The sequence below is a fragment of the Balaenoptera physalus genome, assembly GCF_965194825.1.
Source record: "Balaenoptera physalus genome assembly, chromosome: 5".
NCBI classification, from domain to species: Eukaryota; Metazoa; Chordata; class Mammalia; order Artiodactyla; family Balaenopteridae; genus Balaenoptera; species Balaenoptera physalus.
The window spans coordinates 14780841-14808445 of NC_138884.1; the positions used below are offsets into that span (position 1 = coordinate 14780841).

Genomic DNA, 27605 nt, shown 5'->3' on the forward strand with positions numbered 1-27605 from the left:
TTCATGATAAGTCTTCAAAATCTACTTCAATTATAGCTCAATTTGGGCACTACATTTTCAGTGGTAAAATGAAATGTAGTCCTTCCCAAACAATAAAGTTTGTGTTTAATGGAAGCATGTTATCCTACTTCAGTTTTTAAATTTAAATTAAACTTACATAAAACAAAAAATTCAGTGCCTCAGCCGCAGTAGACACATTTCAAATGCTCACTAGCCACACGTGACTAGTGGCTACCGGTTTGGACAGAGCATAGTTTTGGGTCTTCTCTAGAATTCTGTTTGCACTCCTCGTGGACTCACGGATCCCATGAACCTTGCTTTACATGTCCCTTGGTTAAGAATTGTCCTTTTCACATTTTATAAGCCAATTCACTGTTTAAAAGAAGCCTACAAGTTACTTTCTGTATGTTCACTGAACATTATTCAAATTTGCTCATGAATAAATTCCTTGGGCTAAATCAAGCAACTTTACAGAAACTGCGAAGTGAACTATTGATCTGGATTTAGAAAAATAAGCTGAGGCTATAATGGTTGAACCACTTTTGGCCGCTGCTGTTTATCACGGTCTTCTGGTTTGATAAGAGGATTTAACTTCTAGATATTAAAGTTACTGATTTTCACTTTCCTGACAAGTAAACTTTAAGAGTCTTCACTTCTCAGGGCACATAAAGCTCACCCAAAAAACCGGGGCAGTGGCTGCCGAACTTGCATAGATAGGGATTTATCTAAAGCCCTCTCCTATTTTAGGCAAAGCAACTGCTCGCCAATTCAAAGTTTCTTTAGAGAGAAATGCATCCACTATAAAACAGGCAGGGGGAGCGGACTTTTGCCAGGTACTGCTCGAAACCCCCTGAGACTACTGCCACCGAAAGTCTGTAGTGCAATTGTTTTACCGCAGCGGCTTCAGCTCGCCGCAGCAAGCCCGCTCGCTGGGCTCCGCAGCAGCCTTCTCCCAGCGCCTCCCAGCCCTGCTCGGCCCGGGGGCGTGGCCGGGGCGGAGGGGGCGTGCCTTGTCTCGGGGGCGGGGCCTGTGGGGGTGAGGAGCCAGGAGGCGGAAGTTCCCGGGGGCCGTGGGGACGGCGTACACACCGCGAGTCACTTGTCAGCGCTCGTCTGAGGCGGAGGTATCGCCGCGCCGGACCCGAGGTGAGTGGCCGCCCGCCGGCGATGCGCGTCTCGGATCCCGGGTAGGGAGGAGGGAAAGAAGGGGTCGCCGTACGCAGAGCGCGTGGAGGGAAGCCCAGCTAGTGGAGAGGAGGGGGCGCGCCTCGCGCCGGGTGGCTGCTCAGGTGTTTGCCGGACGCCGATCAGCGGAGGTGGGAGAGCGGCGTGGGAAGAGGAGCGCCCGGGAAAGGGCGGCGCGGGAGCGGGCCCCAGGCCAGAGGACGGGCACTGGAGCCCGGGCGGGCTGGGACGAGAGCGGCGGCGTCGCCGGGCACGCACCGAGGCGTCCGGGGACACTCGCGTCCCGCGCGAGTCTTCCTGGGGGTGTGGGGAGGAAGCGGGTCTAAACGGGCACGGCGTGCTGATTTTTTATTTGCTCTCACGCTACTGAGAAGCATTTATTTCCCCCCGAATATTTAGGATTGTGTAACCTGTTAGGGGACAACTTCCGTGCGTCCAGAAATAAAGCTTGTTTAAAAAAACAAATCTGTCACGAACGCCAGATTTATTAGTGCTCGCGCACTTGGTGGGGCTTTTTTTAAAAAGACGGTGGTCCCGTTCGTTTGACAGTAAGTGGAAAAAGGAAAGGCGTGTGGACAGGGCAGTCCTTGGAAAGAAAATTCGCGGCTGCGCTGGGCAGGGTAGGTCTCGGGTATGATCGCCGGATCCTCTCCCAAGTCTGCCTTCCTGACCACGGGGCCGTTGGAAGCCGCCTGCCTCCGGAGCGGCCGGCTCGGGAACCTTATTTGGCAAACAGGGCTAGGCGTGAACCTCTGCTGGAAAACTGTCTCGTCGGTTACTTTCACCCGGTGCCCGCGGCTTTAGTTCTTCCGCTCTACCTCCGCAGTCGCTCCATCTGGGGAAGCAGAGAATCTCAAGACAACAGCTTTCATTTCAGACCCTTCTCGGAGAAATCCATCACGAGTTCTTTCCCTTCTCGCACCCACCGAAGGAGCTGGGATAGGAGTGTGGGAAATGCCAGGCTTCCTGCCTAAGGACTAGAGCGAAGACACTGTTTGGACTTTCCCCTAAAAGACAATCCAGCACGGTACAGAAGCGCCAGCATTTTCTACGTGCTTGAAAGCAGAAAGGCTGCTCAATACTTCCTGCCTGCTTGGTATTTTAGGAAGAGTTTGGGCACTAATATTACCAGCCCTGGAAAAGGCCAGTAGTATTACAATTGCTTCGGTTTCAGAATATTTTAAGGCACGTGAAGCTAGCAAAGGGAGAGTACTGGAAGGGAAACGACATTAGAAATGAACTGACGCTGGTTCTCTAGTGTGGCTGTGACCTTGCCAGTGCTAGAGATTTTAATACCAAATGGGAGAAATCAGGAAGGGAGCTCGCAGGTAAAGGGAAGCTGCAGGTACATAGGTTGATATATGAATTAAACACATTTTCTTGTAGGGAATATTGAGATCAGAGGAAGTGGAACCTCACTTTCACATTCTTCTCTTGACAAAAAGTTAAAGATTAAAAAAGAAGGGGGGGTAGGCTGCCTGTGAAATATCTGTTGGCTTTACACACTTTTGATTTATATTGTGTGCCATTATCCAGTCTTTCTCTACAACTTCTCTGAAACTCTTCTCGTTTATTACAGTGAGAAAGCAATTAGATTATGTGTGGCTCTTTATTACCTCCTATTTGTTTTTCACATATATTAACTAGTTTGACCTCTGGTTTGGCCTTTTCATCTTTTTAGTGTTTGTTGCATCAGTATTGACGTAATGTATTATTGGCTAGTAGTTCAGTGAACTACTATGCCAGTGGAAAAGCCCATTTTGTTTCTGGGCAGATGCAGGGCAGATTTTCACTGATTTTTCTTTAAGAACTGGACTTATTTGAAAATTTTGCCTCATTTTCCCCATATGAGAAGATGGAATCTGCTTGCTTTTAATATACCCAGTGGTTCGCATATCTACATCTGCCACTATTAATTTGGTGTGATGGAATAGAAATTTTCAATGGGTTAAAAAAATGGAATAATATTTTAAGACAGATAATAGGTGATGATTTGGCTGAATAGCACAGATTTTCCAAGGAAGCATGTCTGAAACAGCTTCTTTTTTAAAAATGTGGTTTTAAAATTATTACACATCTGTTATATTATTATTTTTAAAGAGGGAAATAATAGGTGTCTTAGTATTACATTTTAGAAGACCTCCATTCCTCCCAGTTTCTCCCGCTCACACATAACCACCATAACAACCAACACCAAACTCCGAGTCACACTTTTTTTTCTTGAGTTTTTTTTTGTTATATAAAAGTACTACCATGAGAGTCATTATGAGCGCTCTTCCAGCAAAACACAGAAGAAAGAAAGCACTGAAGCGCTGGTTGTTTTCTAAAGCTCTAATTCTTTCATGCGTTAAGATTCACCTTTTATTCCTACCATGTTTAGTCAGACTTATACACTGTGTGGTAAATGCTCGCTCCACTTTGCCTGATGAGGTGTGTATATAAAACAAAAAGCAGGTTCTGATTGAAATATCATTGTGCTAGAGTATTGCCCATCATTGCCTGTCTGAAGGAAATGTAAATAATTTCTTTGCTTGGAAAATAACACGTCCCCAGAAGAGGAAATACAAGTTGTAGTTTATAATTGGAGAGAATAGTTTCATGCATTAAAAAACAACTTCTCGTTTTAAAGAATTTAGAGTTTGGAAAGAATGAATGAGAGTCTACTGATTTGTAGTTCTTTTCACATGTTAAGGTAACTTAGAATTTAAGTAAGTGAAATTGAAGGACTCTTGCCAACTGCAGGCAGAAGGACAGGGAAAATCATTTTGAATTAAACCTGAAATAAAGTTTTCTTCTTTTTTTGTATAAAATGAAGTGTTGTAAAGTACTTTGAATTAAAGTTTGTATGCAAGAAGCCACAAATTGTATTGTAGCAAGTTGTAAAACTGATCAAATGTCTAGAAATATACTCTAATATGGAATTTTTAGACTATGGAAATTGGCATGAGTTTAGAGATTATGTATTAGCTCATAGATTCCTTTTCTTCGACTGAAATGAGAACTTAATATGACTTATTTTGCATATCCCCTCTTCCCCCCAGAACAAAATACTGAAGATCATTTAGTTGAAATATGTAATAGGTTTTAAAATAAACATTTTTGTTAACCATCTAATTTTCTTTCACAGTTTCTTTCATTTTTGGGGATTGGACTTTGAGCCATTAGAACCATGAGCAACTACAGTGTGTCCTTGGTTGGCCCAGCTCCTTGGGGTTTCCGGCTACAAGGTGGCAAGGACTTCAACATGCCTCTGACAATCTCTAGCGTAAGCAAACTTTACAGATTTTTATTGCGGGTGTTCATTCAATGCATAATCCTAGAAACATCACGGCCGAGTTGTTGAATTCTCTGATGACCTGCGCTCCACTTAATAGAATTGCTTATGGAATATGATCTCAGCAAACTTAGTTATCTGTAGTAAAGGATGGGCTGGGGAGGGAATTTAGCAAGGGTAATTGATTTCAGTTAAGCTTATTTGCCCCCACCTTAATAATAAAATTGAAAGCATTTAACCGGGGGGACAGACTCCAAATCTTTGAACTGTCGCTAATCTGGGGAGTTCTCTGGACCTTAGTTTCTTCATATGTAATAGAAGTTTGCACTGTGGGATTTTCACGGTCCCTTTCAGCTCCAAAAGCTGTTTTTTATTAGAAACTGTAGATCAATATTGAATAAAATGACTGTTTTTGGTGTTATTTCCTCAGCTCGCTCTCTGGTGAGGGGTTAGCCTACAGTAAAATGGCCCAAAGCTACTTACCTATGAAGAGAAAATGAAGGGCTTGGATGGCCAACTCGATAGTCAGCCTTTGAATGCTTAAGATTTGGCTGTTTGGCTGTTTACCTCATTATGGATTTAGTTTGAATGTATTCTGTGTATATATTTTAATGATATGTTTTCATGATGATAATGACATTGATGGAGTAATTATAGCTTTCATTTATTGAGGTTTGGCTGGGTATCAGACATTGTTTCACTTTCATCTCCAGTAGGTAATTATTGCTATTAATTACTTGTGTAACATTTCAGAGGGTTTTTTGTATATTCAAATAAATATGAATATCTATTCCCCTTTTACTTACATGGTAGCATCTTAATACACACTGTTCCACACATTGCTTTTTTTCTCAACAATTTACCTTAGAGAGCTTTCCCTGTTACTAGAGTTTTTTTCTTTTTCTTTTTTTTTTTTTTTATAACAGATGTATAGAATTCTTTTGTAGGGAAGTAAAATTTATTTAAGCAATCCCCCATTGAAGGGCATTTATACTGTTGCCAGTATTGCTATTACAAGTAATGCTTCAGTGGATATCATATATACATAATTATATATGTATAATTTTGATAGGTTATGCCAGTTTGCACTTTTGTGTAATACATAAAAAAATCTATTCCCCCAACAACATTACCAGCAAACTTTTGGATTTTTGCCAAGTGCTTTACCTCATCTCAGTTAATTCTCACACCAACCTGTGAAGTAGTGGTTTTATTCTCATTGTAAAGAACTGTGCTGTGAGCTCCCATGGCTGGTGTGGAAGAGCTGGCTTTCAAGCAGTTAATGCTCTGCCTCCTCCCCAATGAGCTTTATCATAAATTTAGGTAGATTGCTTCTCTAGTTAGATATTTAGAGAGTTATCTTTTGGTTTGATTATATATGTACTTATTATTTAATTATATAGGTATAGATACTTATATATATATATATATATATATATATATATATATATATATACACACTGCGTCTTACAGTATGTATATCCAACTCGATTTTGAAAGATTAAAAATAAGTTTGTAACAATTACGTATCTCTATTAAAATACTTCAAATCCCAGTTTGCTAATGAAGTTTTCCTTGTTTCTTGGCTATGGATTTTTAAAATAGTTATCTTTATCAAATTCCATCTTGATTCCAGTTACTCAGATTTTACAAGGAAACACATGTATGTAATCCAGCCTGAAAGTTTTAAGACTTTGCCTGGTTGGATGAAATTTTAAATGTAAAGCATCTGTGTGAAAATGTGTCTTGTGATTTATTCCTGTTTGAGGGGGGCAGTATCTTTTTGCCTCCTGCTAAAGAGCTATCATGAAGAAAGGAAGAATATTTGAATATTGTCTGTTTTCACATTCTGTTTACATTATTTTACATTAATTTTGAATATCCTAGTTTATGATAATGGGCTAAAGAAAATGATGGTTTAAATACTTCCATTTTTTGCTGAAAAAAAAGTTCAGAAGCACATTAGCACCTAATGAAACACACTTTGGTGTTTGACTGTAGAAGTGCAAATGGAGTATGTAAATGTGGTGGTACCATACCTTTAAAAGAGTTTTCTGTGCTTCAGTTTCCTGGCAGACAGTCTGAGTGCCATGTGGTGATGCTGATACAACAGAACACTGTGTACATACATATGTGCCCTCTCCTGGCACAGAAGAAATGCTTTCCTTGTGTAGACAGAGTGTTAATTAAAGGATTTTGAACACACTGATTAAAAGAGACTACGGTAACAAAGCTGCTGAGTTATTTCTGTTCTCTTACAAAAGTCTCTGCCATCTCCTGTGACCTTTTTGGGCCTTGTGCAGTGGGGCGTGCAATTCATTCTGGACTGGCGAGGAGGGGAGGCAGAGGAAAGGGCATGTTGGTGCAACTGTGCAGCCAGGCTGTTGGCCTTTCATTGTAGTTACTTTTAACCCCTTGTGGGGTTCAGTTTTAACAGGCCCAGAGACATTGCCTAATAAAGATGGGTGCCTAATAACTAAACTATATTGTGGTAGTAAGATCATTAATGCTATACCTCATCTTAATTAGTTCTCTGGTTATATTTATTCTGCCTCAATTATGTAAAATTATTGGGATGTATTTCAGTGGTCACCAGATTATTTAATTAGTAGTATCAAGAAGCAATTAAAACCTGAAAGCATGCCTTAAAACATGTAATTTAGTGATTCTCTTATTTTAATAATGTATGTGGAATTCTTAACAAGGTCTGGCATGGTATTCTCTCAGTTGTTATATTTTACAATAATATGAAATTAAAAAGAAAAAATTTAGAGACTTGAAACATCAAATCCCCCATAATTTTAGGGAACATAGCGGTTATATATTTTTTTACTTACGGTCTGTTGGAATTGATAAAGAAAAAAAAAACGTACAGGTTTGTGCTTAGCTAGGAACCTGCATCTATATATAGTTCAAAAGTATACAGTATTTCCTCTGGTCATGTATTATTATATTATTATGTTGAACTCCAAAGGGCTCTTTATGTTCTCTTATAATATTGGAGCTCTGTGATATTAAATGTATTTGAGATAAATAAGCCATTGGCTGAGACTTGAACATTCTGTTTTCTTGAGATTTTGTTACCAGCGTAGCAATATATGGATTATGACTTGCTTCGTAAAGCATACAAACTGTAAAATTTTAAAACTGTAGAACTGTAAAACTGTAAAACATTACTATCAGATTTTGTTCCCCATCTCTTTTGTATGAGTTTTGCATACTTTTTTAGTAGGTGGGTTTCTAAGATAAGATTGGTGATTGTTGCAAACTTTTTGAAAAGATCCTCAAATTGCTGTAATTGCCTGATCCCATGTCACTGTCTTCAATTTCCTATCCTTAAAGTGATGTGTTGGCTACTGGAGTTTGCAGGCTGTCTTTTTAATGACCCTGTATTTATGGAATTGCCTTGAAGCCATGGTATGTGGGGATGGGTTTTATTGTAGCAGTGTGGGTTTGTTGGTCTTTGCCAATATATTTTATAAGAAGAAATAGGAGACTTGTTGCACAATTCAAGGCCATATTTTGGCAAGTTGCTGACCCTCATGATGGAATTACAAGAAAGATAGTGTATTTGTGAATAACATTTTAAGTACAGCATCCTAAAATTGAAATACTCTGCTTGTGTTATTTTCTGATGTATGATATTAGAATTTTTCCCTTAGCTGTCAATATTTGGATTTCCTGAAGGTGATCTCCCAATTCTCTATAAACACATCTATGGTGTTTCTTTAGCAGATAAAATGAGGTCAGACATTTTAATACCCAAATAATAGAGATTTTGATTCTCAAGAGTTAGGGGAGGATCATTTGTTACCAGGTCAGACAAGATTTTAGTTAGATTTGAAAAGCAGAAGACATGTACCATTTCCTGGAGTATGGAGTCCTGTTTAGGAGTATTACATAGAACAGAGAAAGAGCCATGGAAACACTTTGCTGTGAATTCATTCATTCAGTAGTTAAAAGGATACTTCCTAGAAGCCACTGAAGAAGAGACAAAACATTGGGGAGTACAAAGGTTGGGGAGAAAAATAAATACAGTACTAGACAATGTCATAAGACCTGTCACAAGACAATATTTGATGGAATGACAGAGATACAGATAAGTGTTTCTCAGTTTCAGTGGGCACAGACCTTTCATATCTGTTCAGGGGTAGAGGGTTGGCTTCCTACAGGAGAAATTAATTGAACTGGTCCTTGAAGAATGAAATCTGAACACCCCAAAGTCAGTATTTCTCTGTGTTGGTTTTCAGTTCTAAGTGAAGACGAAGACTTTTCTTGCCATTGCTTGAGTCTGAGTGAAGCTGTGAATATAGCTGAGTGATTCTCCAGACAGGCCAGCTGCAGAGTTTCCCTCCTAGAGGCGGGCAGAAAGAGACTTTCAGTCCTCAGGCTGAAATGGGAGAACCATCCTCCCTTGAATAAATGGGCCCATTGTTAATTTTAAGCTGTTGAGTATTTTCTTTTACATTCCCTTCCAACTACCCTGTTATTATGCCAAGTGAGAAAATTGATAATTTAGCTTGTTTAACTGCATAATGTACATTTCACATGTATGTTCACCCTCTGCTTTTAAAATATTAATCACCTTTTGTGGGGGACTCAGAGACCTGTCTTTTCCCACGTGGCAGTTTTCTGTCATCTGTGGTCCCGAGGGTCAAGAATCTCAAGATAATTCTGAAGGTGTTTTTCTGGTTTGTTATTTGTAAAGAAATGAAAATCTTTATCAGTATGTTTTATTGTAAGTTAATAGTTTGAGGAAAAAAAGGCTTTTCTTTTTTTTTTTAGTTTTTAACGAATATTGGGCATTTTGGAGAGTTATTGGTTAAAAGGAATTTTACTGGTATGCAGGATTTCTGTATCTGATGGAAGAAACAATATTGTAGAGACTGGGTGAAGTAAGAATAGAACTTTAGACCTAAGTAAGGGAGATTTTCATACAAGCTATTCACCTACTCATGAGTTAGGTCTAATATTTGCTTACTTAAACTCAGAATAACCAAAGCCTATAGACTTGTTTTCAGTCATTTTCGAGAACTTTCAATGCAAAGAGCTTGTCTTTATGATGGTTGTTGGTTAGGCTGCAGTGTGAATATATAGTTAATCTGAATATACAGTTAGTCTTTGTCTGAAATATCCTGTTTGCAGTAGTTCTTACCCAGGTTCCCATGCACTGCAAGACTGGTCATGGCCTTTTCCCCCAGTTACAACTGCATGGAGGAGAAATCCGATATGAGTTAGTTAATCTAGGAGCAAACATTGCTCCAGGTAAAAAGGGGTTGTTTCTTTGGCATCTTATTATTATTATTTTTAATTAATTTATTTTATTTTTGGCTGCATTGGGTCTTCGTTGCTGCGCGCGGCTTTTCTCTAGTTGCAGCAAGCCGGGGCTACTCTTTCTTGCGGTGCACGGGCTTCTCATTGTGGTGGCTTCTCTTGTTGCAGAGCACAGGCTCTAGGTGTGCAGGCTCAGGAGTTGTGGCACTCGGGCTCAGTAGTTGTGGCTCACAAGCTCTAGAGCACAGGCTCAGTAATTGTGGCGCACGGGCTTAGTTGCTCCGTGGCACGTGGGATCTTCCCGGACCAGGGCTCGAACCCATGTCCCCTGCATTGGCAGACGGATTCTTAACCACTGCGCCACCAGGGAAGCCCCTCTTTGGCGGCTTATAAGAGATAATTATGTTTCAGCTTTAGGAGGTGAGACTCTAGGCCTTTGTTTGAATTTTTGAGATGTAGAGATATTGAGTATACAATATAAAACTTGACAAAACAAGATCCTCACATGTGAAGTGTTAATATATGTATGGATTTGCAAATAAGTGACATAATATTGGGAATGAAAAGAAAACATTAGTTTAAGAAAGTAATGAGCAGTGACCATGGTGACCCCTAATTTAGGTATTCTGGGTACAGAGGCACTGTGTAGCCCTGCTGGTAATTCAGGTTTGTTTCTTTAATTACAGAGTGGGAAAATCACTTTTATAGCATAGACACTCTTTTTTTTAAAGGTAATAAAATATTTAGGTATGGACAGAGCAGACAGTATTGAATGAGTGTTTAAAGTCAGGCTTGGAAGAATTTTTTATAGTATTAAAATGGAATCTCTCAAATCTTCACTTCCCCATCTTCTGTCACCTTATTATTATCATTTCTTTCTTGTTGCATAAGTGGAGTTATCTATCCTTCTGTAAACACTCAGATTTCTTTTACAGCTGAGTTTGTTACCCATTTTGTGTGATAATCACTGGAACAAAGTTCATCAACCTCATTGGCATTTAATCCACCCGGCAGGGCTAAGTAGTTGCAGCAAATGTGCCTGTCCAGCCTAAATGGAGGAGAGTAAAATAAACTGGGGACTTGATGGGAGGGAAAGAACAAGTTAGATTGAAAGAGAAAAAGAAATAGGCAATTTTAAAAAGGTCACAATGGGAACAGTTATTTACTGGGTCAGATTTGGTACTCAAGAAATCTTCACCCTTCACCCTTTTCCCCCTTTTAAAGTTTGGTTAATTTATGCTTTTCTTTAGGTAAGATATTCATATGAGTTGAAAGCCAAATGACTCAATAGCGTTTAGAGGAAAGAGCCTCCTGTTGTCCCGTCATTCATTTCCTCTGCCTGGAAGCAACCAGTGTTAGCAGTTTCTTGTATACTCTCAGGGATAATCTATACAGATGTGTGAAAATACGTATATATCCTCATCATCCCCCTTTCCAACACAAATAGTATCCTTAAAAATCTGCTTTTTTTTGGGCCTTTTGCTTTTTTCACTTAACCCCAAATCAGTAAATATATCCTTATTCTTTTTGTACAGCTGCATTGTATTTGGATTTATCATAATTAATTTACCCAGTTCCTATTGATGGACAATTAGGTTGTTAGGTTGTTTCTAATCTTTTTCTTTTAGTAACAATGTAGTGTAATTTTTGCATCAATAACTATATCTATCTATATATGGCATATATATGAGCATACCTGTGAGATAGATTCCTAGAAATGGAATTGCTGAGTCAAAGGGTTGTATGCAATTGTAATATATATATATATATATTTTTTTTTGCAATTGTAATTTTGATTCATATTGCCAAATATCTCTATAGAGACACTCCTACCCACAATGAGAATGCCAGTTTCCTCATACCCGTGCTAGCACACGTTTGGACAGACTTTCATCTTTTCCAATCAGATGGGCCTATTTCCATCTTTCTCCTTTTTTACAGGGCTTAATCACAGGTATTCTACAGAGGATTCTGTATGTTTTTAAGTGGCTCTTTTTTTTTCCATTTTGCGTGAGAATATACAAAATAAAGATGTGCTGACCTTCTTTAAATGATTTTATTAACTTCTGGGGGGATGCTATTTATTTGAAATTTTTCATTTAGAGCTTTGGTTAATAATTATCCTCTATCATTTGTTTCCTATTTCCAAACGGATTTCCTCTCTCTGTTAACATATTACTTCCAATTACATGGTGAAAGATTTTTTTGTTTTTTGTGGAATAGTTTTTGGCATAGTGCCCTGTCATAGACTTTCTGAAAAATTAAGCAAATCACATTTAATAGATTTCAGGTTGTTGCCTTTGGAGTTTCTCCAGCAGCCTGATATATTGTGGAATTTCACATCCTACTCTTCTCTAGCTCCCCTTATGGATGTGACGGAGAGACTGACCATAATGAGGTATTTGGCCTGGTCCTTGGACATAGTAAAATTCACCCTTAGGAGCCTCCCTGTTTTCATATCAACTGTTATTCTCCAGTGGAGCGTAACAAGGCACAAGGGTTTGCAGTGTTTCATAGCTTAGTGAGTCAGGCCTCGTGAAGGCACACTAACGTGTGGCACGATACGTTTCTTCATTTTACCTGGGCGTAAGCAGCAGAGAGTGTAAGTGTTGGTAACCTTGGTGACAAGAAGAGTCAGAATGCCAGGGATGTTTGTATTTTATGTGCTTGAAGTTGAGGGGAGGAGGGATTTCCCTTTACTATGCTGTAAAATTTTTTAATATGATGAGAAAGTGTTTGGAACTAGATGCAAACACTGCATCTGCATTTGGAAGAAGTTGCACCATTTGTTATTTGAATTCTGTGACTTGTTAAACACTTTTTCCTAGGATTCAAAAAGTGATTTAACAATGACCACTGTTCTTCATTATAATTATCTTGGGTAAATTTTGATTTACCAAAAGAGGAAGTGTTTTTTTTTTTTTTAATGACATTAACAACCGACTCCCATTTACCATTGATTCCATCAGGGGCTTAAGTGTTGTGATTTGGTTCCATTGAGAATCCAGTTACAGTGTTAGACCAGTATTTCTCAAATGATTTCTGAGATATTAACTTTTAGAGATGGTGAAACTTAAAAATTTAGTAAGGTTGTGTAATGCTAGCCAGAGGAGATTGTAGATATGTTCTGAAAGTGTTTTCTTCTTGAGAAAAGATACTGGAGGACAAATATCCTTTAGAAAGCAAATGCTTTGTTCCTTAACTAGCAACCCTTAGGGATGTTCTGGAGAAAGAAGTTTGTAAATAAATACAAGCATTGTTATACATGTAATTTTCATGACTTTGGACATTCTCTTGAAGTATCTCCATGCTACTAACTTCCAAATACTCTACAAATGGTTCTTTTGATCGTTTTATATAGGCATTTCTATTTATATGTACCTTTATTCATTCTGGAAGATTCTAGTTCGTATCAAATTCTCAGAGTGACACTTTGATAGCTTAGCAGACAGAGGTGTTTCCAAACTTCATCAATGGCTTGTTGCCTCCTAGGCTGTTTCCTCATCTTCAGGGTGGCACCTTGCCGAGGCAGGAATTCTAAAATCCTGCATTTAATATATTAATCCCGTCAGACCCACTTGACAGAACTGAGTTTACAGTCCAAAATGCCTGTTTTGAACCCTGAAGTCCTTGGTCTCTTTATTCTTCATGCACGGTACCTTTAGCTCTACCCATCCATCAGGGCACATTCATATACTAGGTGCTCTTTGAAATGTTTGACTGCTCCGACTCACTTGGGTCTCCTTTCTTTCCTATATTAAATAATAATAATGAAAATACACTGACATTTATTGAGCCCTTGCTATTGTCTAGGCCCTGCTGTAGATATTTTGCACATGTTCGATTATTTAATTCTCATAGTGACCCTCTGAGGAAGTATGATTTAAAACCTCTGATTTGCAGATGAAGAAACAGAGAGACAGAGCAGTTAAATAAGATGCTCAAAGTTACACAGCTAGTAATTGGTTAGGCTTAGGATTTGATACCAGACAAACTGAGTAGTAATACTGTAATGCTTTTAACCAGTATACTCTGTTTTCTGGGAATAGGTGACAGTTTTCACTACTGACAACCAAGTTTGTATGTGTTTCTTAAAGAGAGAATCAAAGACTTGTGTAAATGGGAGTAACTGAGATTATTTTTAAAACTATGACTAGTTTCTAAACTAATCGTTAACGTCATGAGTGAGATTTTTTAAATGTACCTTGTAGGCCCAGACTTTGAATTCAGGATGTTTAGGGATTCTCGCATGCCTTATGGATGTTTCTCGTGTACCATCGAATCCCATTTTGTACACTAATGTTTGGGAACGTTATGTAGCTTTTATTTTTTAAAAATATTTTTACTATGGATCTTTTGTTATTTAGATCACTTCATCAAAAAGATTAAGGCTAAATTGCAATGGAACTGCCACTGACTAAATAATGTGACAGATCTGCTTTTCTCCAACTACTGGTCTTTTCACTTTTTTCAGAGTTCAGTCAACATAGGTCAGATCCTTTTTGGAAATAAATGTCAGTTTTAATAATATATGATATCAGGCTTCAGTTCTATTTATGACGCTGAAAGTATCTTTAGAACACTTTGAAGTTGGCACGTTACTTATAATATTTTAATACTATAAAATTTAATAATGAATGTTAAATTTACCAAAGACTTCTGGAGGAATGTTTAGTAAATTTAACCAATATTTAACCAAGTATATAACAAGTATAGTTGGTTTTGTTTCATACCTCATTGTTAAGCCTAAAGTGGTAAAACTTATGTTAAAAGGAACTGCATATAGTCTTTTTAAGGCCAAATTTTTGGTCTTCATATTATGTTTCACGGTGGTACAGTTTAAGTACATACAAATAGGTCATATACTTTGCTAAATCATGAACCTCTCTCACCAGGAAAAAAACCGCTACAACTCTGGGCCTTATTTACTCAAGATCATATTAAAATTCCCCGTACATGTTTAATAGCTGTTGACTGATGATCGTAATGATGATGGGGACAAGTGGGAAGCTGGGTTGCGGTTGTAGTTGTTTCTTCTAGAATTGTTTTGTTAATGAAAATGATTAATAGTTATAATTAGCTGATGAGACATTTTGGTTTTCTTTGTTTCTAATCCTAGTCAGGGTTTGTTTCTAGGACACGCCCCCAATGTTACTTAGTGTAATAGCCCTCTGCCTCCCTAGGTACAGAGTCTTCCTGTGTATCAGCCCGAGTTTGTTTTCTCTGTATTTGACCCAGTGGTTCTCTTTCTGTCCTTTAGTGTCACGCACAACAAAGGATAGCCCTCGCTCACATGACAGCCTTTCCAGTAGGTGACCGAGTTGTATTTCCTTTTAAGTCTTGTGGATCTTCTGTTGGAAGCCATTTCTTCAAATGTTTCTTTCTTTCTTTCTTTTTTTTTTTTAAATTTTATTTATTTATTTATTTATTTATTTATTTATTTTTGGCTGTGTTGGGTCTTCGTTTCTGTGCGAGGGCTTTCTCCAGTTGCGGCAAGCGGGGGCCACTCTTCATCGCGGTGCGCGGGCCTCTCGCTATCGCGGCCTCTCTTGTTGTGGAGCACAGGCTCCAGACACGCAGGCTCAGTAGTTGTGGCGCACGGGCTTAGTTGCTCCGTGGCATGTGGGATCTTCCCAGACCAGGGCTTGAACCCGTGTCCCCTGCATTGGCAGGCGGATTCTCAACCACTGCGCCACCAGGGAAGCCCCAAATGTTTCTTTCTTGACGGTTGCCTCTCTTCACACCCCTGAGCATTTGCCTTTAAAAGCAGTTCAGTTTTTAAATGTCTCTTTATGTGTGACTCCCAGAACTGAACCTAACACTTCATACATTAAGACCAATGCAGAAGTAGAGTTACTAAGTAAGGAAACTGATTTTTGTGACCAGACAGTGCAGGGTTTAGAACTGCCCTGGGCACTGGGCTTGCTAGAATTTTTACTGTTTTCTCTGTATACTATTATACTGTTTGAAATTTTTACAATATGTGTGTCTTTTGTTTAAAAAGTGAAAGGAAATTAAAACTGGCCTGTGCTTGGTAGACATGCAAACTCAGGCTTGTCTGGACATATATGGAAGTTAGGAGAGCATGAGAGGGGCAGCTGTTTGTGTATGTGTGTGGTGTTTGCATGAAAGATAAAGGGACTTCATGGGAAGGAATTCAAGAAACACGTAAGTGAGGTGTGTTCAAGCTTAGTCCTTGGAGGTTTTATTATTATTATTTATTATCTTTTAGGAGAGATGAGTAAATTCCTGGTACAGCAGAGTACGTCCTCCTGGTATTGTCTTCTGATGCTGCCCTTCTCCTGAATGGCTCATGCTAGAGCCCTAATAGTAGGTGTTAGGTAACATATATTCGTTAGTCTCTTACTGTGTATTAGGCTTGGATAGAGAGGGTGGTTCTCTGTTTCCTGACAAAAAGGTACATGGACCATGATACGGAATATAAGGAGGAGCTTGGAAGTAGGAGAGGACATATATGTAACGAGACTTGGGCAAAGACCACAGTGATATGCGCTTTGATCATTCAGCCTAGTTAGGATGGTAGGGAACGTCTCGACTAGCGTCTATAGAATCCGTAGAGGAGATAAAAGTAGCAGCGGTGGACAGAATTAACTGTTCCTACATCTGGGCATGGAGCCATTTATTCAGTATCATTATCGAGCACCTACTGTGTGCTCAGTCTTGGTCTAGGCACTGAAAGTACACAAAACAAAGTCATTATTGTTATGAACCTTATAGTCTAGTAAGAGGGGCTGTTAACTCACAAGTATATCGATAAATAAGCAATGTAATTTAATAAGGTGATGTGCTAGGGAATAATTGGGGGAAGGGTATATGGGGGAAGGGTTTTACCTTAAGTTGGGCCATCAAGACAGGCCCTTCTGACTGAGGAAGCAACATTGACTTAAGAATAAGAAGCCAGGGCTTCCCTGGTGACGCAGTGGTTGAGAATCTGCCTGCCAATGCAGGGGACACGGGTTCGAGCCCTGGTCTGGGAAGATCCCACATGCCGCGGAGCATCTGGGCCCGTGAGCCACAACTACTGAGCCTGCGCGTCTGGAGCCTGTGCTCCGCAACAAGAGAGGCCGCGATAGTGAGAGGCCCGCGCACCGCGATGAAGAGTGGCCCCCACTCGCCGCAACTGGAGAAAGCCCTCGCACAGAAACGAAGACCCAGCACAGCCAAAAAAAATAAAAATAATAAATAAATAATAAATTTTTTTAAAAAATTAAAAAAAAAAAAAAAAGAATAAGAAGCCAGTCATGGGAAGAGGAAGGAGAACAGCGCTGCAGGCATCAAAAGGCCTGGAGACAAGAAAGAGCTTGGCATGTTCAAGGAGTAGATAAGCAGTGGCAGGAGTGCAGTGAGCAAGGAGGCAAGTGGAATGAGATGGGGGACGGGAGGGAAGCCTAGTGTCAGAATAAGAGATAAGGAGGCTTAAGGGAGTGAGATGACATTGGGGGTAATGGTGGGACAACTGGGGGTTTGAGAAGGATTCTGATTGCTCTGGATGAGAGCTGAGCTAGGAAGAGTGGGTCACTATTACTGTGATTTTACCCTATCTGCAAGCTGGTGTGTTTTTAAATTGGTTTTGATAGAAATTTCAGGGGAAGAATTCCAAAAATATTTTGAGCAAAGGAATAACCATATAACCTTCCAAGGTGGCTACTTGGAAGTAAGATACTCATTTTAATATGTTTGTTTGGAAAAGTTATTTATAAGTTGTAACACATACATTATTATTTTCTCATTGTTATTTGCACACTGATTACAGTTTTTCTCTTTTGTGTTCTTTTAAGTTTTATTATCGCTGTAAGAAGTGGCTTGTTTCCCAGATGGCTTCTGTTTTCATTTCCTTGTGATGTTATGACCTTTTCTACTTTAATAAGGAAATGTTGCATACTCCTTCAGGAGTTGTATACAGATTATGCTGGTAACACTTTTGCTAGAGTCTGCCTCAAAGATAAAGTGAGTGTTAGGGTGTTTATTCTAGGTCAGATACGTTGAGCTGGAAAAGATTTTAATAGTGTCTATTTTTATTTATTTTTATTTTTGGTTGCGTTGAGTCTTCGTTTCTGTGCGAGGGCTTTCTCTAGTTGTGGCAAGCGGGGGCCACTCTTCATCGCGGTGCGCAGGCCTCTCACCATCGCGGCCTCTCTTGTTGCGGAGCACGGGCTCCAGATGCGCAGGCTCAGCAATTGTGGCTCACAGGCCTAGTTGCTCCGCGGCATGTGGGATCTTCCCAGACCAGGGCTTGAACCCGTGTCCCCTGCATTGGCAGGCAGATTCTCAACCACTGCGCCACCAGGGAAGCCCCAAGTGTCTATTTTTAAAAAGAATGTTTTAGCCTGTTGGTTGGTTAATGTGCCCAATGCCAAAAGTTATGTTTTGTGGCCTCTTTATTATTTCAAGTGGAGGGAGTTTATGAGATTTAATGTTTTTCATTTCTGAACCTTTCAGAGAGGTCACTTGAGCGGGATTAACATCTCATAAGAGAAGGCTGACAGTTGACACTTCAGTAAATTCAGATTTTCATGCCTTAAATACATTGTTAATGGATAAAAGTGTTGCCAACATCATGTAGCTATAGGTCTGTAATAATAAATCATAATGCTTTAGCAAATGATGTAACTTCATACTTCATATTTAAGGTCAACTTCTTATAAATTCAGGGAAAGAATGAGTTTCCTATGAGTTTTGGGGTATATTTGCAAAATAACACTTTACAGCCAACTTAGGAATATCTGTGTTACATTAAGTATGACAAAATAATAATACTAGTGTAAAAGAACTGTCACTCTAGATAAAGTTTTCTTAACGACTTTATCTTAAGATTTAAAGTAATCTAATAGTAATTAATTTCCAGCCTTAAAAAAAACACTACAGGCAGTTGTGATTATATCATGATGAATGGTCAAACGTCCATGACTCTGTTTTATTACCAAAGCTAATATAGTAGTATTGTATTTTTTATTAATTTTTTTTTTTACTGCAGTCCTTGAAGGTTTATTTTTTCTCCCAATATACCATTTTAAGATTATATTTTTAGTGGACAATATTCTACATGCTGTTTAGTGTAGTTATTACCAGTGCAAGCTCTGGAGCACAATGTCTGCATGTGAATCCTGGCTCTGTAATTTACCAGCTATATATATCTGGACAAATTACTCGACTGTGCCCCAGGTCCTTAACTGTCAAATGGGGAAAAAATAATATTTACATCATAGGTTTGTTGCATTGAATAAATAAACACCTGTAAAGTGCCTGGCACATAGTAAGAACTCAGTGAAGTTTACCTAATAAGAACAGAGGTTATTTTAGAGTAATAACTATTTACTAGTAATATCTAGTTGAAGCAGTTTTGGCACTATATATTTCTAGATCCCTCACTTATTAGATAATGTCATCTTCCAAATTAATTCTGGTTTTCTTTTTCATAGGTTTTTATAGAAGATTCTTTAGAAGCATTCTTCTCAGTACACACACAGACATACACATGCACACGCACACACATACACAGCATACACACACTGCAGTTTGAATTATTTCATGTAACATCTTTTATAGAAGGTACATAATAAATATTTGTTGAATGAATAGCCCATTTCCTTCTTCCGTCTGTCATGATCTGGCATAAACTCTCAAAGAGATCGGAAAGGAGGGTTTGCACCGGTAATAACCTCCAATTCGACATTCTTTGCTTAGTGATTGCCATTCACTATAGTTTTTTGTTTTTTTAATTCTTCTAAAGAGGTATGGTAAGCTATATTGCTGGTGAGAGACAGTTGCTCTAGGGAACAATTTTCTCCTCCAGTGAAGGATAGACTTGATTATAAGAGAGAATATATAAGTGGAATGTAGACTAGGCAAACTTAGCAATGTGTCTGCCATTTGTACCATCTCTTTCCAGGAGTTTTGGTGCATCAGCCTTTGTGTATTGGTCTCTGTGATCCTTACCTTGCCCTCCTGCTTTTCTGTCCATAGCCAACTGGACCTGGGATGGGTGCTTGACCATCTATAGGCAGTGTAGCAACCTATAGACAAAGTTAGAAGATCTGTATGTGGTCATACTATTTGCAAGCCTTATGAATTTTATGAAATATAAAATGTAACTACTCTGAACTTAAGCTGTACAAATCAGTATAAATAAATCATTGCTGTTCCTTCATTGACTTATTTATGCTTACTCCACAGATATTTATTGAATGTTGTTATATGCCAGGCACTGTCCTAGGCCCTGGGAATACAGTGGTGTGAATAAAACAAAGTCTGCCCTCCCAGACTTACACTTTAGGGAAGTGAAAATAAATAAATAAAAATAGTTGGTGATAAATAGTATGGGGCAAAGCAAAGGAGTATGGGGAAAGGGAGTGGTAGTTGAATGTGAGTTACTGATTTATAGAAGGTGAGCAAATAAGGCCTCGTAGATAAGGTGACATTGAACAAAGACTTGGATGAAGTGGGGCGGGGGAGAGAGTATTTTGGGCAAAGGGTAAAGACCATGAGATGAACATTTGCTTTGCATGTTTCAGGAACAGCAAGACTTGAGTGGCTGGAGTAGACTAAGGGGGAGAGTGGTAGAAGATGATTTTAGAACGTTGAAGGTAGTTATTTCCTAAGACTAATTGTATTAAAATCTACAGCAGGTTAGTTGATAGGACAGAGGCATTTTGCCGCTAGTTTAAAATAAGACCTTGTCAATAAAGTGATAGGTTTGGGTTTTTTTGGTTTGTTTTTGGAAAACAGTACTGTGGTACACAGAAAATATTTCTCTGAAGTCTGAGAAGTCTGCTGACTGCAGTGTTATTTTATTCAGGATTGATACTAGTTGTTAATGTATTTGAGGCTTAAAAGGTTGTAAATATTGGTATTTGTATCCTTAGTACTGTTGTTTATATGTAGGAAGAGTAACTAGAAATGAGAAGTGGTGTCAGATTTAATATGTAGTTCAGTGATAGTAACTTTTGTGGAGCGGTGAATGCTCACTAATTTCATTGCTGTCACCCTTGCAAGAATATTTAGTTGGAAAGATAAGGTGAAACAAAAAATTATTTTTGTCTTTTCTCTTGTCTCCAAGATTTTGGTTTTACCCTTATTTTTCAGTTTTATAATGGAGATTGAGAAATTTTGGTATCTGTCGGGTAATTACTAAAGTTAACAGGCAGATTTTTAAAGGCATATTAGTATGTAAAATGATTCAGTCTATTTAGGGATTTGTCAAGTAATATTTGAAATTGCCTTTTAAGTTTTACTTCCAGAAACATTTCCTGGGAAGCTGTGGTCTCATTACAATGGATGATCATTAAAACATTTCATTTACACCTGGCAGGAATGACCCTTTGAAGTCAGCTAGCTTCTCAGGTGGACCGGTAATCATTGTCCAGTTGTCTTCACTTCTGTTACAGTCACAAGACTGTGTTCTGTTGAAATTTAAAATAAAAATAGCTAAATATTTTCTTGGGGAAGGGCAGTTTTCCCAAAGTGTTTATTTTATTATCACCATTAGCCTTCATCTTTTTTAAGCTTTAAGTTTTATTATTGCTGGACAATTATCTGTTATCCCAGTGAAAAATTTCGTAATCAGTTGTATTACCTTTTCCGTCAGTGAAGCCCTGCCCTTTGAATTTGTCTGAAGCAGGGAGGAGAAGTGTTATAAACAAATTTTCTCATCAAAGGAGACTGCTGTGTAAAGGACAGGTTTATTCTAATGGAGAGCTACTTTCTAATCTAACGGTAAAGCTCTGAATGTAATCCAGGTAATTTGTTTTTCTAGAGTTGGTAACAATTCAAGACTGATTTTTCAGTGACTTTGTGAAGCAAGTGTTTTCTTCAGCAACATTTGGAAGTTGATTTATTTAGCAGGCTGTTTAAATAATTAGGTCTTGTGCTTGTCTGATTTTGATAATTCACATTTTGGCAAATGCGATAGACTTGAGTTTCATGGTCAAATTTGGCTTTTGCCAGAAATAGTGATTATTATTTGCATTGATGTTAATTTTATTTTAACCTCAATACAGTCAAAATTTTTATTTTCCTATTTAAAGAAAAACTAAAGACGATAGCAGAAAAGTAGAATGGTGGTTAAAGGAGCTAGGGGGAGAGGGAGATGGGGATTTGTTTCATGGGTATAGAGTTTCAGTTTTACAACATGAAAAAGTTCTGGAGATCTGTTGCACAACAGTTTAAATATTTTTACCACTACAGGACTACACGAATTGATATGACTTTTCTTTAATCAATAGAAAATGACCAACTTATAAGCCTTTGCTATTTGTTATAAGTGTTACAAATATGCATTCTAAAAGAAAGATTTTTTTTTTTCTTGAAGTGCCAAAGAAATAGTAATAGCATTTAGACAGGAATGAGTAGACAGCAAATTACTAACTTTTACTTGAAATTGTGGGAACTAAAATTTAACTTCAGGGATTGGTATAGTTATGGTAACATGATTTCTTAACGAAATTGAACCAGATTTACCAGGGAATAGCCTCTATATTTAAAGACAGTGGAAAGTTTGTCAGAATTGGCAAACCACCTCCCAGCTCAGTAACTCTAAGGCAATTCAGTTCTGTCTTCTCTTCAAACACATGTATATATCACAAATATTATACTTACATATAATATATAAATATATATGCTCCCAGGTCTTTTAAACTATTAAATAGTAACTCTTAAATTTGCATCATATCTAAACTAAAAGATGTTGTAAGTATGCCTACATATTTCATGAGTATGAAGTATGAATGCACTCGACAATTTAGTGTTAACTGATTAACACTCTGAAGCTTGATTCTTCATATATTGGTGCAATGTGCATACAAAGCTTACACATGCATGAGGAAGCCAGTGTCGTATTTCAGTTCTGATGGTCTAGAATCATTCCCCTTGTTTCCTCTATAGTTTTGTAGCACATGTTATTTCTGATTGGTTGTCGTTTGTAATTCTGATATTTTGAACATTTTAGTGTAGGTGGATAAGAGTGTCACTTTGTTTTTTAGGTAACTCAAACTTCTTCCCACTTCTTTCTGCCTAAAAATATAGTCTGTAGAATTGTGAAGAATTGTTATATTTTAATTAAAGGTTGTTCTCCGTCATTGTCATCTTTTTTGTAAGCAGTAACTTATTACAATCTAATTTTCAAGAGGAAACAAATTTTGTTTACTTTCGATTATAAAAATTTTATGTATATATGTATACACACACACACACACACACACACACACACACACACACACACACACACATTGTAGTTGAAAATGCATAGGAAACAATGACAAAAAAGGCTGAAACCAAAACACAACACCTCACCAAACCTGAAATCCAGCTACTCAGAAAACTGTGGACATTTTCATGAGTATCCTTAAAAACAGACACTTTACCAACATTCTTCATGTAACAATTCATCTTGAATCTTCTTCCATCATCAATATATAAAGACTTTTATCATCTCTTTTTTTGGTTGTATCTTGTTTTACTGTGTTTCTCCATACTTAAATATTTTGAGTTTTTACGTTGATAGTTTAGAAGAGATATAACAAGTATAGGGATAGAGAGGCAGGATATCATAGTGTGTAAGAGCATGAACTCTGGAGCCAGTCATTGTGTGTTCAAATCCCAGTACTTACACTTTCTTGCTGTGTGACCTTGACCAAATTACAAAGCTCTTCTGGGTCTCTCTTTTCTCATTTGTAAAATGAGATTAATTAGTAGTGTACTTATATTGTAAGATTACTGTGAAGATTGAGTTCATGTTTTTTAAGTACTTGGAATACCTGGCAAAGAGTGCACGCAATATAAATATTAATATAAACTATTTTTGCTGTTATTATGGGTATAATGGTTGCTAAAATTTAGTGAGAGGTAGATATCAAATGATTTTAGGTATTTAGTCCAGGCATCAACACACATATCCTTTTGCCAGTTCCGTATCTCTTCAAAAGTTTGTGCATGATATTATTAGGTATTTGTTGAATGGAGGTAGGATGAGGGGAGGGTGGTAGAAAGGAGGTTTCGAGTTTCAGAGACCTGGATAGAATAACTGTGGGCAGTTATCCAAGCTCTTCTGGCCATATTGCCTTTGCCGTATCTTGGGTGGCCTTTGACTAGAGCTGCTCTAAGCAGAGCCAGCCCTACTTGCTGTATCTTGGAATCTAGGGAATAGTTTTAGAGGTTCTCGATCCAGTAAAAGGCAATTTAAGTTAATATGAGTTCGCGAATTTTGGCATGGAGTCTAGCCTGGAGATGCACTCTGTAACCTTACTGACCATTTTCTTTCTTTTTGTGTTTATTCTTAAAACATCAAAAGTAGCATGCGTTATTTGAGACACTTCTTTTTTTGGAATTTGCCTTTTTGACTTCTCCATGTATATAGTTTTCTTTTTTTAAGTTTAAATTTGGGGGAAAAGAACTGTGACTTCTAGTTTTTCATATTAAAGTGGTTTTAAAAAATGGCCTAGAATAGATGAAATGAAACAAAAAATTTAAGAAGATTTGGCCTGTGGTTTCATGGATTGGTAAAATTTTATTTTAGTGTAGTCTTCTATGAACCTCCTTAAAATCAATGAAAAGTTGTTAATCAAATGATCATTTTTTATGGTAAATATAAATTTAAAATAATATTTGATTTCTGCCTACTAATTTTTATGTATATTTCACTTTTGATAACAAGTCAGGCACATAAGAAGTTAAAGAAGCTTACTGTGACCAGTAGAATATGGTTTAGTGTAGTATTTAGTGTACAGTCAGCCCATATATCTGGGGGTTCCATATCTGCAGATTCCGCATCTGTGGATTCAACCGAATCGAAAATATTCGGAAATTTCCAGGAAGTTCCAAAAAGCTAAACTTGAATTTGCTATGCTGGCAGCTATTTACATGGCGTTTACATTGTATTTACAACTATTTACATAGCATTTACATTAGATATTATAAGTAGATGATTATTATAGAGATGACTATTATAAGTATTCTAGAGATGATTTAAAGTATATGGAGGATGTACATAGGTTATATGCAAATACTATGGCATTTTATATAAGGGACTCAAGCATCCCCGAATTTTGGTATCCGCAGGGGATCCTGGAGCCAATCCACCCTCCTCCTTACTGAGGGATGATGACTGTACGAGGTGACAGTGAAGCTCAGTCTGGCTCAAAGTGTTTTTTTTTTACTTCTAGTTCTGTAAAAAAATGCCACTGGTAATTTGAGAGGGATTGCATTGAATCTGTAGATTGCTTTGTGTGGTATAGTCATTTTCACAATATTGATTCTTCTAATCCAAGAACATGGTATATCTCTCCATCTGTTTATATCATCTTGGATTTCTTTCATCAGTGTCTTATAGTTTCCTGAGTACAGGTCTTTTACCTCCTTAGGTAGGTTTATTCCTAGGTATTTTATTCTTTTTGTTGCAGTGGTGAAATGGGATTGTTTCCTTAATTTCTCTTTCTGATCTTTCATTGTTAGTGTATAGGAATGCAAGAGATTTCCGTGCATTGATTTTTTATCCTGCAACTTTACCAGATTCATTGATTAGCTCTCCTAGTTTTCTGGTGGCATCTTTAGGATTCTCTATGTATAGTATCATCTCATCTGCAAACAGTGAGAGTTTTACTTCCTCTTTTCCAATTTGTATTCTTTTTATTTCTTTTTCTTCTCTGATTGCTGTGGCTAGGACTTCCAAAACTATGTTGAATAATAGTGGTGAGAGTGGACATCCTAGCCTTGTTCCTGACCTTAAAGGTAATGCTTTCACTTTTTCACCATTGAGAATGATGTTTGCTGTGGGTTTGTCATATATGACCTTTGTTATGTTGAGGTAGGTTCCCTCTATGCCCACTTTCTGGAGAGTTTTTATCATAAATGGGTGTTAAATTTTGTCAAAAGATTTTCCTGCATCTATTGAGATGATCATATGGTTTTTATTCTACAATTTGTTAATATGGTGTATCACATTGATTGATTTGTGTATATTGAAGAATCCTTGCATGCATGGGATAAGCCCCACTTGATCATGGTGTATGATCCTTTAAAGTGTTGTTGGATTCTGTTTGCTAGTATTTTGTTGAGGATTTTTACATCTATATTCATCAGTGATATTGGTCTGTAATTTTCTTTTTTTGTAGTATCGTTGTCTGGTTTTGATATCAGGGTGATGGTGGTCTCCTAGAATGAGTTTGGAAGTGTTCCTTCCCCTGCAATTTTTTGGAAGAGTTTGAGAAGGATGGGTGTTAGCTCTTCTCTAAATGTTTGATAGAATTCACCTGTGAAACCACCTGGTCCTGGACTTCTGTTTGTTGGAAGATTTTAATCACAGTTTTAATTTCATTACTTGTGATTGGTCTGTTCATATTTTTTATTTCTTCCTGGTTCAGTCTTGGAAGGTTATACCTTTCTAAGAATTTATCCATTTCTTCCAGGTTGTCCATTTTATTGGCATAGAGTTGCTAGTAGTCTCTTATGATGCTTTGTATTTCTGCTGTGTCTGTTGTCACTTCTCCTTTTTCATTTCTGATTTTATTGATTTGAGTCCTCTCTCTCTTTTTCTTGATGAGCCTGGCTAAAGGTTTATCAATTTTGTTTATCTTCTCAAAGAACCAGCTTTTAGTTTTCTTGATCTTTGCTATTGTTTTCTTTGTTTCTATTTCATTTATTTCTGCCCTGACCTTTATGATTTCTTTCCTTCCACTAACTTTGGGTTTTGTTTGTTATTCGTTCTCTAGTTCCTTTAGGTGTACGGTTAGATTGTTTATTTGAGATTTTTCTTGTTTCTTGAGGTAGGATTTTATTGCTATAAACTTCCCTCTTAGAACAGTTTTTGCTGCGTCCCATAGGTTTTGGATCGTCATGTTTTCGTTGTCATTTATCTCTAGGTATTTTTTGATTTCCTCTTTGATTTCTAATCTCATAGCATTGTGGTTGGAAAAGATGCTTGATATGATTTTGATTTTCTTAAATTTACTGAGGCTTGAATTGTGATCCAAGATGTGATCTATCCTGGAGAATGTTCCTTGTGCACTTGAGAAGAAAGTGTAATCTGCTCTTTTCAGATGGAATGTCCTATAAATATCAGTTAAGTCCATCTTGTTTAATGTGTCATTTAAAGCTTGTGTTTCCTTATTTATTTTCATTTTGGATGATCTGTCCATTGGTGAAAGTGGGGTGTTAAGTCCCCTACTATTATTGCGTTACTGTTGATTTCCCCTTTTATGGCTGTTAGCATTTGCCTTATGTATTGAGATGCTCCTATGTTGGGTGCATAAATATTTACAATTGTTATATCTTCTTCTTGGATTGATCCCTTGATCATTATTTAGTGTCCTTCTTTGTCTCTTATAATAGTCTTTATTTTAAAGTCTATTTTGTCTGATATGAGAATTGCTACTCCAGCTATCTTTTGATTTCCGTTTGCATGGAATATCTTTTTCTATCCCCTCACTTTCAGTCTGTATGTGTCCCTAGGTCTGAAGTGGGTCTCTTGTAAACAGCATATATGTATGGGTCTTGTTTTTGTATCCATTCAGCAAGCTTGTGTCTTTTGCTTGGAGCATCTACTCCATTCACTTTTAAGGTAATTATTGATATGTATGGTCCTATGACCATTTTCTTAATTGTTTTGGGTTTCTTTTTGTAGGTCCTTTTCTTCTTCTGTGTTTCCCACTTAGAGAAGTTCCTTTAGCATTTGTTGTTGTGGAGCTGGTGTTGTGATGCTGAATTCTCTTAGCTTTTGCTTGTCTGTAAAGCTTTTGATTTCTCCGTCGAATCTGAATGAGATCCTTGCCAGGTAGAGTAATCTTGGTTGCAGGTTCTTCCCTTTCATCACTTTCAATATGTCTTGCCACTCCCTTCTGGCTTGTAGAGTTTCTGCTGAGAA

At 37.8% G+C, this 27605-nt stretch overlaps 1 protein-coding gene across 13 annotated transcripts in view; it reads left to right on the plus strand.

Annotated features, from left to right (window-relative positions):
• The first annotated feature begins 1011 nt into the window (after positions 1–1011).
• PDLIM5 (PDZ and LIM domain 5) overlaps positions 1012–27605 on the plus strand; it is a 208580-nt gene continuing 181986 nt past the window's right edge. For 10 of the 13 annotated variants that reach the window (XM_082461748.1, XM_082461742.1, XM_082461751.1 and 7 more), the window contains exons 1-2: positions 1012–1146; positions 4313–4450. In XM_082461748.1, coding sequence (XP_082317874.1) covers positions 4355–4450 — 96 coding nt within the window. In that variant the 5' untranslated portion in view covers positions 1012–1146; positions 4313–4354. Of the gene's footprint in view, positions 1147–1743; positions 2213–2265; positions 2531–4312; positions 4451–27605 lie in introns of those variants that run through there. The other 3 variants (XM_082461747.1, XM_082461749.1, XM_082461750.1) reach the window with 3 other exon arrangements.